The sequence below is a fragment of the Sinocyclocheilus anshuiensis genome, unplaced genomic scaffold (genome assembly GCF_001515605.1).
Source record: "Sinocyclocheilus anshuiensis isolate Anshui unplaced genomic scaffold, SAMN03320099.WGS_v1.1 scaffold70, whole genome shotgun sequence".
Lineage (NCBI taxonomy): Eukaryota > Metazoa > Chordata > Actinopteri > Cypriniformes > Cyprinidae > Sinocyclocheilus > Sinocyclocheilus anshuiensis.
In genome coordinates this window covers 1726135-1739008 of record NW_015542377.1, presented here as the reverse complement: position 1 = coordinate 1739008, position 12874 = coordinate 1726135, and the positions used below count along the sequence as shown (strand labels likewise).

Here is a 12874-nt window from a genome sequence, read left to right as displayed (position 1 = left end):
TATATATATATATATATATATATATATATATATATATACGCACACACACACACACATTTCAGCAAATTCTCATCCATGTTAGCCAGCTAAAATGCATTTCATCATAATTTGAAAAAAAAAAAAAAAAAACAGCAAATGTTTAAATTTGAAAGGCATAAAAAAAATATGTGATCAACTGACATAAGATGTAGTGACAACACAGCTTTTTCCTTTTTTCTATAGCTTACCACTTTTTACACAGGTATTCCTTTTTATGTGCTGTGCATATTGGATCTTGTAAGCCTGCGGCGATGGCTGTGCACAGAAATTCAAGGTAATAAAACACTCAGCCTCTCAACCGTTGTCATTGTTATTTGGGCCCCCTTCACATGTGGAAACAATTATATTCTGTCTGCTGGACTGAAAAAAAAAACAGGGCTGCCGTGAGTTGGAGATCTGCGAGAGAATCCACTCCGTGACCCGATCTCTCAACGGGCCCCTCAGGGTTTGCACAAAGAGGTTTTGTTATTGTAGGACCCCGGGCTCTGTTGGCCCGTCCACCGACACTCAATCTCTTCTTTCATTGGAGAGGCGGCCTAAAACATAATTTCAGCCCAGAGCAGATCAAGAACACACAGGCGTAAGGTGTGTTATTTCTGTAGGTGATATATCTACACATTGTAAGTTGAGTGAGGCCTGTTGTATATCTTATCTTGACAGAATATTTATGCTGGATGTGTTAAGATATACTTTCATAGTAATACCACAATTTTTTCCTTCAAGAAGACATCCAGACAGTCATCAGACTTACTTATAGGCTGAACTGCACATGGTCCAGGACCTTGAAAGTGTATGAATGCAATGTTTCGTCTGTGCTAGTAATGCGTAACTGTGGAAACCAAAGTCATTTTTGCTCCAGCCTTACAGTGTCATTACATCAGTTCTGATGGTCAGATAAGTTTGAGAAGATTTGGTATTATAGAACCATTAAAACAACTTATGCTCCATTAACCTGATAACTCGGTGAGATTATAAATGTAGTCCACCCCTATATGCTCGCATGTGGAACTCATTTTACACTCGCTCTCTTCTCGTCCACCCAACCCCCTTACAAACACACACACTTCAGTTTATTCACTGCTAATGTGAAACATGTCAGCCACACTTCAATATCTGTTAAGAATCTTTTTTTTTCATACAAAATTGAAAAATGTATGCAAGAAAAACATGAAAGTTATAACTTAGGACATAGCTCACAAATATCTGACTTTTGACATATCTTTAAACTAGACTTTTTCTTGGCTGTTTGTTGTAAGAACTAGTTGTAGTAAGATTTTTTTTTGGTGTTACTGTAATGTATAATTTGATTAGGTATGCCTAATAATAAGGGGACCAACATGTATATATTGGGACAGCAAACATTTAGGAGACAAAAAAAATTCTAAATGAAAATATAAATGATTAAATAGTGTTAGGCTATTTTGTTAAAGTGTGAATAACCTTGATTGCTTTTTCACAATACATTTTGAATCTTATGGCAACGATGGTTGAAATTGTTTCCTTTTATTGAAAAAAATAAAAAATAAAATAAAATTTTAGAGCAACTACATAAATATCAATATATAAATATCGAATATATTTTAAAAGATGTAATATTGATATAATTTCTAGTTATATTTCTTAATCCTAGATTTTACTGAATGATATTCATACACCGTAGTATTTGCAGTATTCCAATTATATAATAAAATGTAATAAACCGCAATAATACCATGGTACTGTTTCGTTAGTGAGGAATCAAAATTTGTGTTATCTGTTGCTCTGTGGTTCAATCTATAGTGCGTTTTCAGTATTCATTTGTCAGTTGATGTTACATTCAAATTGCTTTTTGGTTTGTGCCAGTGTGTCTATTAAGCATTTCCGCACATTTAGGTGCAGATGCAGAGTGCTGCCTTGTCTCTGGCTCATCCTTAGAAACTGGGAGAGGGTGAGAGAGAGATGGAGGAAAAAAACACATCAGAGGGCAGGGAAGGATGCCTCATTCTAGAGCAGAAGCCTTTGTAGTGCAATGAGCACATTGCTTCTGAGAGTTTGAACGTGGGGGAGGGGGGAGATGGGGGCGAGCGGGGTACCTGCAGCAGGAAATCGCAATAGCATCCCAGACTGGCTTCTGTTGTCTGGCCTTTCATCTTCTCTGTTTGTACCCAGTTTCCCCTGTCGCTGCCAAAGCAACTATAGGTGTTGTCAGCTGCAGTGAGGAAGTATGGGATTTCAAATCAGATTGTCAGTTACTGTCATAAAACACATTTATTTGAAGGCAGTTTTCAGTACATCCAGAAAAAAAGAAACAGTCAAGGCAAATAATTGAAAATAAAATGACATACAAGAGATAAATGTAGGTCATAATGAATTCATTGGGACTAGGGCTGGGCGATAATTCGGTAACGATAATTATCGCAATATAATTTTCCTCGATAAAACAATATGAAGAGTTCGATAAATGTTCGATATAATGTTTATGCACCAAAAGCGGAACGAAACAGCGTGATTCGTTTGAATCGCGCCACACGGACCGTTTATCCGCTCGGATCACAGTTCAAACTGCCGCGTGGCATGAGCTCACTAGAGCAGATGCGTTTACTCGGTCACGCGAGCACTAAATAGCACTGTGAGATCCAGTGTGAATCGTGAATTGAGCGATGAACACAAATGACTCTGTGTTTTAAACTACTTTAAAGCCAAACAGGAGAAACACTGTGTGCAACGAGACAGTGAGAAGGCTTTTCAATCTACACATCGCCATCATTTACCATGGATTTACTGTAGTAACACTCACTGCACCATGGTATTGTGGCAGAAATTTGAGATATTAACACTGAATTTTATTACAGGAGTAATGGTATAAAATTCTAGTATGTATTTGTGATTAAGCTATAGCATGTGTGCATTTATACTGAATGTTTTTAGACTACTGTTTTTCATAGTTATATTTTTACCATGGTATTAAGGTGCTATATGTGTGGTTTTAACTGTGTTTATCATGATTTAAATGCAACTATAGGAGACCAATGCTTAATTAAAAAAAATAAAAATAAACAAATCCTTGGTCAGAATAAATGTAACCATATAAAACGGAGGTTGCTACAATTTTTACTGATGTTACTGATTTTGATCATGCACAAAAATTTACCTCTGCATCCTAACTCAAGCTACTATCAAATGTGCATTTCTAAGAGACAAAAAAGTGATATTATTATTAATATTATCAGGCAACCCAAATCTGTTTCTTGATTTGAAACAATATCACTCATTAGAACATGCAGAAACTAAGAAATAAATTTTTCTATTTAGATATTTATTTTGTTAAGGAAAATTAATAGTCTGGTTTCTACAACTTTCACTTTGGAGCAAAAATCTGGCTTTAAACTTGAAAGAAATGAGGATTTGACATTTATCGTGATAATTATCGATATTGACTGATATGAAATAAATTGTCGTGATTTAAATGTATGCTATCGTGATATCAATAGTATCGTGATAATTTTTTTGGCCATATCGCCCAGCCCTAATTGGGACGTTTGAGCATATAAGAACTTTAAATCAGTTTTTTCTGATTTACTACAGTATAAAACATTGCAATAGAATTGAGTTTTACAATGTTTATACATGATGAGGTAACAATACAACAAGTTATAGTGCTAAGGACATTTAATCTTTTTTCCCTGTTTTTATTGTGAAATTGTATGCAAGAATTTTCAGTCATGAATTTGCTTTAGATGACATTTGTTTTTAAAAGCAGCAGTAGATCTCTTAAAGTGATGGATCAGCCAAAACTGAATTTTTTTTAATCATTTACTCACCCTCATGTTGTTCCAAACTAGTTTTGTCAAAAGTATCGATGTCGGTACCAGTTGGTACTGAAATTTTAAAAATGTGACGATGCCAGCATTTTGAGCGCTGTTGAGCGGATTCTTAAACAGCTCTGATTGGCTATTGTGTTCATGCGCTCAACAGATTGCTCATGCATTTTTAAAATTTAAGTACCGACATCGATAGTTTTGACAATACTATTCCAAATAGAGGTCTGCGCGGGACTATTTGTTTTAGTCCCGCTCCCACCCGCTCCTGCAAGGTTATATTCCGCACCCACCCGCTCCCGCTATATATTCACTCTTCGTTCATTAGCTGTCCGCTTAGAATAATTTTCTTCCCGACCCGACCGTTCCCGCTAAATTTAGATCTCGTTTCCAGAATCTAATTTAAATTTCCACTACTGAAAGAAAGAGAGATAGGCTTACAAATAAAAGTGTAGTCTGCACAAAATTGTATTTATTTAATTCGTCTTGTTGTCTTGTTGTAAGTCTTGAATTTATTTACGTGAATTTATATGAATTATTTTAAGACACAAAATTGGTTTAACATTTTATAGAACTCAGTAGGCCTAGGAAAAAAGTGTCACAGAGAAAATAAAAATGTTGTACAAACATTTTATTTCTTATTTTTATTCGTCTTGTCAGGATACAATTCATTTAACATTTACAACACAATAGGAAAAAGTGTCGCAGAGTGAAAAAAATATAGGTTGTACAAAAAGCCTATTAGCTATTTTTATTCGTCTTGTCAAAATACTAAATTCGTTTGACATTTTTCTGTTAACACAGTAGGAAAAGTGTCGCAGAGAAAAATAAATACGACATCTGTCATTTAAAATTATAGGCTAAGCAAAATATAAACAAAACCGAGTTGAACGTCCTTCAAGGACAGCGCATACACACATTGCTCCATCCGTACAGCCTGCTCTGAGCATCGTTATGCACATGCTGCACACAGACCCCACAAATAAAACGTGATGCAGAAAGCGTGCGTGCAGCGCGTGCATAACAGTCCGAGTGCATACCGGTGGTCAATAAGAATAAAGCGCAGATATGCTGTTCTGAATGGACGTCGGGAATGGTATATTGTTAGACCGACCGTCAAATTACACCAGAGTTACCGACCGCTACCGCGTTTTATTCCGGAATTTTATCCCGCGGCGCAATAAATCTGGTCGGGTCCTGCGGGAATGTAGACCTCTCATTCCAAACCTACAGTACTTTCCTTTTTCTGTGGAAAAACAAAAGAAAATATATTTAAAATATGTCTCAGTTGTTCGGTCTATAAAATGAAAGCCATTTGTTTTGTTACAGTGTTGGAAACGGCTTTCATTGTATGGACAAAACAGTTTAAATATTCTTCAAAAATATCACATTTTGTGTTCCACAGATGGCATGAGGGTGAGTAGAAATGACAGAATTGTAATTTTTGGGAACTATCCCTGTCATATTTCATTATCGTATTTCACATCTCCTAACATCCCTCATGACTGATGAGCAATCTTGAATTCAACTTAAAATGATAATGATAAATAAATTATTTAGTTGAATTATTTTTCTAATCTTTAGAATGTAACCACTTGCTTTTCCTCTGAAACAACATTTCCTTTCCAATGACATCGCTTGGATAGTCACCACATGGCCAAATATTTGTTTAGTCATTGTTTTAGCAAACTCTCAATCATTGTGACCTTATTTTATGTAACGACCACTTTTGCTATCAAATAAGTTACAGATGAATAAATTTGAGTTCTTTTTTTATTCATTGTTGTGTTTACAGAATTAATATGGGTTGCAAATGGCAATTCACATTGACTTACCTTAGAGCAAAAACACATTACTGCTCTTTAACCTACATCTTTACTGCAGTGTTAAGGGAGGGTCAGTCCAATGATTTAGACCTTGTAGGCCTAAAGAGAGGATTACGGCACCTTTTCTGCTCATTGCGTTATGTGAACACACCCTTTCACTCCCTTGTACAATCCCAAATTAATGAGGATTAGCTGGATGGGCTCTCGCCTTTGAAGATGACTGAATTGCTAATAGGTTTATCCCCCTCCATCGCACCATTTTAATGGAGATGCTGCCGAGACGCGGCTCCAGTGTTGTTACGCTCCCACAGCGCATCAGCTGTTTCCTCAACCAATGCCTGGAAACTTTATGGAACAGTGTGTGCAGTTAATATCCAATAAGCTCATCTGTGCCTATTAGCTTTGTGCAACTTCTATGAGGTATGCTTGGAATGATGGTGCATTTTTCTGTTTGTGTATTGAAATATGGACATAACTTATGGGTTTCATTCCTTAGGTGGAGGCAATAATTCTTAAGTGGCTGCTTTTTGGCTGAGGGAGATGGCAATTTTGATATAATTAACCACCCTGTGGAGGGCTTGGTTTTAGTCAATCTGCCTTGCCGTGCCTCTGTTGAAGGGAGTGCCGGAGCCTTGACAAGCCTGGATCAAAGACAGCATGAGGTTCAGTCATTCCAGACATCTATTCAACTGCAGTCAAGATTAACCCTGGGGTTGACAAGATTAATAACCTCCCTGGACACCACATTCTGAGCCAAAGCAGCTGCACATAGGCTTCTTTGTCCCCACTTAGTTGAACGGCAATGTGTTATTGCTTACAATCCTATAGCTTATCATTCATGTTAATGTCAACTTGTCTGTGAGGATTAGACGGTGGATAGTCCAAACATGGAGAGGGCTTGAAGAGTCCTGTCGATTTGTAAAGTTCAGGCACTGAGTATTGCTGATGGCATAGCTTGATGTTACTCTGTTTCTTTCTGTTGTTGCAGGGCTACAGACCGAGACTAAAGTGGTCACAGATGTGACGATAAACAATTGCGACAATAATTTAAATTCTAGTCACCATTGGTGACAGTTGAGAAAACTTTGTTTCTATCCATATCATCAGTTTTGTCATATTGTCTCCTTAAAGCAGTGGTTCTTAAACAGGGGGCCTCAAGATGCCTTAAAAGGATTTAAAATAAGACAAAACAAGAACCATGATTCCCACGAACTTGAAAAACCTGGATATATGATGTAGCCTAATTTTAAAAATGATTTAATTAGACTAAAGGAAAAGTCATGAAAATTCATCAAATCTTTTAACTCCATGAGCACTTTTTTAGAATACACTTTTTCCAGTTATGCCAAGCTCTAAAATTCCTTATCCAGAAAATCACAAACAAGTAGAAAAGTCATGGGGACTTCAAATATTTTTTGTGGACAATGGGGGTCTTGGTAATAAAAAGCCTAACTTAATGTTTAGATTTTGAATTTCTTGTGAATTTGCTATTTAAATCAAACTAATTTGGGAATCATTTAGAGTCGTTATTGACTTCTTCATTAAACGTCAGTCATGTCCTATTCAAAATAATCTGGGAGCCTTTACTGTGATACATACTGCAGTTTATGAAACTTAAGATACATATTCACATACACACAATTTTCAAATCTTTTACAAAACATAGTCATAGTGAGGTTGAATCGACTGTAAGGGAAACCTTGTTTAGGTGAAATGTTGGAACCATAATAATAGTCTAGCGCCCTGTGTTTTTATCGGTTTTCTTACCTCCAAAGACCTTCCTCTCAAGAGTTTCACATTTGTTGAGAGGGTTCTCAACTTACAAGCTGCGAAATTCCTCTCTGGCCTGGGTAAAGCTGTGAAAGCCATCGGAGCAGTTCGAAAAACAAACCCACCACACCGGGGAAAGACCTGTGCTGGTGCCCGATGTGCTATTTGTGTTTGTGCCTGTTTATTTTACAAGAAGGGTCTGAAATGACAAGTTTCTTGTTTCACTTTGTTTTCCACAGCTTCTGTGTCTGGAGCTTTATTCACAAAGGTGGGGCTCATTCATACATCACCCACAGTTTATTTTGCTTTTTATAAACATGCGCTGGTGATGAAATTCCAGACTTTAGGTGAGTGTGGACATGTGCCCGTTTCATCATCTTTAATGTGGGTGACCACCCTGACCTCAGACGCATTACACAGTGACTAAAAGAGTTTCTTCTCTTCTTAAGTGTTAAAGATCATCAGTCCTCCTGATGGTGAGTGATTTTTTTGGATGGGGTGGGAATCCATCAAGTTGTTATGACACATTCCGCAGCAATATTCCGTGTCAGGATTGCCATGGTAATGAGGTGTGCAAAGAGCAAATATCGTCATTGTGAGGAACTGTTGAGCTTGTAGGCTATTTTTGAAGGTTTACAATGGTAAGGTGTAGACATAGAAAAGTTTAATCTTCCATAGCTCATTTAGATGGAAATTGGGAGGCTTAGGGTGTATTCACACCAGGAAAGTCCGCTAGTTCACTTGCTTTGGTCCGGACCAAATACAATGTTGATTTTTTTTGTTTGGTGCGGTTCGCTTTCACACTGCCCTTTTTTGCAAGTGAACCAGAAATTGTAAACAAAACCACACGTGTGCTAAGGTCATCCATTCATTGGACAGAAATTCTCAAGCAGGGAAAAACAGGAAGTGCAAAAACAGGCTAATCATGGAGATCTTTCGTAGTGCAATTTTTATTCTTTTACTGATTTGGTGTTATCAGATACTAACGCAATATGAAGAAACTTATGAGCATCATATGAGACTATGTCATATGATGTTGTAATTATGACTTGCCGAAAATAAAATCTATGGATATAAAATACTTAAAGCATATCACAATGTTAGTTTAAACATTTAACCTAGATAAATGTGCGCTATTAGGCGCACATTAGGCGCATAAACGACACATATCCAATCGTTTGTGCGGAGAGTGGAAGCTGAAGCGCGCTTCAGGACATCAGTGGAAACAAATTAAATATGCCGTAATTTTTGCTCATACAGGTAAGAATAATACATCGTTCGGAACTGTAAAGGGTTTGATTTTATTTGTGTGAAGTGAAGTGACGTGACATGTGGCCAAGTATGGTGATCCATACTCTGAATTAGTGGGGTACGAGACTCAAACCCGCAACCTTTGGGTTACGAGTCCGACTCTCTAACCACTAGGCCACGACTTCCCGTGCACTCACAATATCAAGAAATGTTGTGCTTTTGTAAAATAAAGAAGACAAATAGGATGCGCTTCCCGACTCGGTCTTGTACAGGAACGCTTCACAAAAATGCACCGAAACTCAGCGAATATTTTCCTTATAGACATGTTTGGACAGCTTTTTTCCCTTAATAAATGAAATCATCATTTAAAAACTGCATGTTGTATTTACTTGCATTATCTTTGTGGAATATTTACATTTGTTAGATGATCTGAAACATTAAAGTGTGACAAACATGCAAAAAAATAAGAAATCAGGAAGGGGGCCAACACTTTTTCACACCACTGTATCTATAGAAAGCTTTAAATGAATACAAAATGAAATAATTCAAATCCAAAACAAAAACTCTTAATATGTAATCCGTAAAGATGCATTTCTTTCTAAAGGCGCGTCCAATGATGAGATGGCAAGTCAGGATCATCAACTTCATTGCGACACTGACTCATAAAACACTAGTATATTAATAAATAATTCAAATATCTCCTTACTATTTTCTCCCAACATAGTCATGGTAATTTTTTAGGCAAGCTTTAGCCTATTTAGCGCGCTCACGTCACGTTGCTGTGCGCCATGGTCGTGAAAACTCATCATTTGCATGCGTTTTTAAGCATTGTGGTTTAAAAACAAGTGATTTAAGCCATAGAAACGCAAATAACAGCACTATATGCGTCGATTCAATCGAACCAAACAAGACAGGTGTGAATACACCCTTACACAAAACACCTGAAGTCTTATTTAAGCAAATGTTTGGTGAGCTTTTGTGCAGTATGTTATGTAATTGTTGGCTTTTGGTGTTTATCTAGTGTTTGTGCTTATGATTGAGCATCATGTTGGCAAAACGTACATTTAGGTAAAAGGTACTAGATGAAACTTGAAATCCACCTGAAACTTGTGAATTCTGTAAACACACTCTTTCTCTAGGAATTTTGCCACTAAAAAAATATAATTAGTAATTAACATCAATTATTCAAATGAGCATATAATGTGAGGAGGCATTTTGAAACCATTTTTAGGGAAGCTACTTTGAACCTGTAGCTTGCTAAATTAAAAACTACTCATAATATAGAACAGTTAGCATAAGCTATATTTGACCAAAAAACAATTAGGATATAAACATTAAATTCAAACAAATAAGTTGACATTAAATTCAACTAAAAAAACGTTCAAATGTGTATCTAAGTTGAAAACCTGGTGATGAATATTTTTAACTAAATGTTTCACAATAAATAGAAATACTGTCAGTAATACTGAAATACTGAATCATGATAATTTCAGTTTGCCAGTCGATGAATTGTTTTTAATTGATTCTTTCAAATGAACTGATTTACTAGAATGAATCAGACTTTTGAGAGAGAATGTTTAACAGCTCACTTTGCTGTGAAGTTGTGTTTGCAAGACAATGGAATATTAAAAACTGTGTTTTGTTGTGTTGCATCTTGGAAAAAGTAGCTCATTACTGGAAAACTGTTTTACACTATTTTGAACACAACTGAGCTACTGTCACACTACTAAAAAAAATGACCAAAAAAATAATTAACCAAAAATCCTGGTACATACGGATAAATTCTGCCAGATATTCTTCTTGTGTTTCAGTCTAGCAGCTTCTTTCTTTTGTTTGTCAGCTTTCAGCAACTGTTCTCTCTTCTTTTCCACACAGAGAATCTTCAACTCCTTTGTGTACACGGAGAAGACTTCAAATGGTGAAACAGAGGTGCAGCAGGTGAGTTACTCATCAACATCCCTTGATACTGAGTGAGTGCTGTGCGTGTGTGTGTGTGTGTGTGTGTGGTCTAGAGGGGCAAAGGACACTCATTAAAATTCTCCAGTTGCTGTCTGCTGTCTTTGAAGCCATCTTTGTGCTTTCTACTGAAACACTAATTCCAACCTCCATTGACTGAACTGTGTCCCTCCCTAACAAGCTCTAGAGAAATGAGAAGATGGTTGCTCATGCTTTAGCTCTTTCTAACGTCAATGCATTTGGCCCATGATCAAAACTCTCTGATTAGAAACCATTTTAAAACTCTGCGGCATTAGGAAAAGAGCTTGTTCAATTTCAGACATGCCTGTCTGTCAGTATGGATAACATTTAACAGAATGAGACAGGAAAATTATGTATTTGTATAATACTCATGGCATCAATGTCTATTTTAAAGTTATGTTGTCATGGTTTTCAAGGCTTAATGCTGAAATTGTCATATTGTGTTAGAGTACACTATTTCAATGTGAAAAGGTTACATAAAGGAAACGTTTAGTCTCATAATTTTTCATACATTTTTTTTTTCAATTTTAAAAAGCCCCGAATTATTTTATTACTATGCCCTGTACGCATCATCACTGAGTTTTCATGCGCATTAAAATTAGAACCGCAGATTTGCTCTCTGCACATCCAAAAGTGTCAACTTACATTGTCATTCACTTCTGGCAAGAACCGCCCACTGAGTCTCGTACTTCTGACCGACATGTAAACTGACCAACCATCGATAAAAACTTACAGCAGCTGCTTCAGGTATCTGAAACTTACTGTATAACTTGTCGCTATAATACTGATTTTGCCATTTGTCAAATTAGGTTATTTGTTGCTAAGCACTGTCACTGTGAAGCAATAAATATAGATATTTAATAAGAATTATATGCAGTATTCCACACATACGCATTTAGAGTGATTATATGAACGGTTTGGTTAACAGGGTCTGCGGCAGACTTTTCTTCATGTCAGGGCAACAGTTCAATTACCCAGACATAAATATTAAGTGATTTAAATCGTAGAGACGATATTGTCTTTTTTTGCTCTATTTCGCTAAAGAAAATGGTTCCAAACAAAACCATGTCGTGCGTCTCTGCAGCAACACACATCAGTGTGAATGAATTTGAATGAATTTGAACAAATCGGTGAGTCAATGATTCACTGATCCATTCATAATAACGGTTTCTTACTTTGTTCCTGAATGAATCTGTTGTTTTGAAAGAATTGATTGAATAAATGACTCAGTGACTCGCTTATTAAGACAGTGGCTTGCCGCCACTTACTGGCAATTTTTGTTTCATATTTGAAAGTAGCATTCTATTTTTTTCTATCATTTCATATTTCTATATTCCAGTTTTTATATTTAAAACATTAATCTCACAACATTATTTATGCAATACAAAAAAGTGTATAGAACCCTGTATGTTTAATTAGATCTATAATTGGCTTTTTTTTTTAATAAATAAATGAATAAATAAATAAAGCCACTTAGCCAATGTAACTTTTAAAAATATATTTTTAAAGTGTATCCCGTGTATCCACCCTAGAACCGCCCCTGATTGTCCAGTCTATTTTTCAGTAGTATATGAAATATTAAACATAAAATTCTGGTACACACACACACACACACACACACACACACACACATCACAAATTGTGATATGATATTTTTTGCCATATCTCCCACCCCTACCCCCTACCTTTGACCTTTGGACAACCTTCAGAGATCATACCAGGTTTTTGCTTGAATTGATCAAGGACCACTTTATCACAAATAATTTATAAGTATAATAATTTAACAAGTACCCTGTTGGACTTGGATCTGCTCAAAATTGTATGTATGTATGTATTTATTTATTGATCAAATTTAATTCATTTATTATTATTATTATTATTCAAATTTAATTTAATTGCATTTTTATAATGCTTTCATAAACTTTATTTCTTATAAGTACCCTTTGCAGAATCTGTAAACAGTTTTTTTTTAAATGAGGTCATAATGTTTTTTTTTATTATTAAAAATACTACATCCCTTATGAAGCTATATTCTACAAGACAAAACAATAACAGAATTTACATATTGTCCTGTTCAAAAGTATGAATACCCTCGTTCCTTAATATTGTGTGTGTTGCCTCCTTGAGCATCAATAACTTCATTTAAGTTCATGTATTTGTTATGCAGGCTCTCAAACTAAATACACCTATTTTATGATCCTTTTTATATATATA

At 35.9% G+C, this 12874-nt stretch overlaps 1 protein-coding gene across 1 annotated transcript in view; it reads left to right on the top strand.

The window, feature by feature from the left end:
• The window catches only part of cachd1 (cache domain containing 1), a 78959-nt gene that overhangs the window by 19375 nt on the left and 46710 nt on the right, over positions 1 to 12874 (top strand). Inside the window, exon 2 of the mRNA XM_016491412.1 lies at positions 10559 to 10621. Within this exon, the coding sequence (XP_016346898.1) occupies positions 10559 to 10621 (63 nt within the window). The remainder of the gene's footprint in view (positions 1 to 10558; positions 10622 to 12874) is intronic.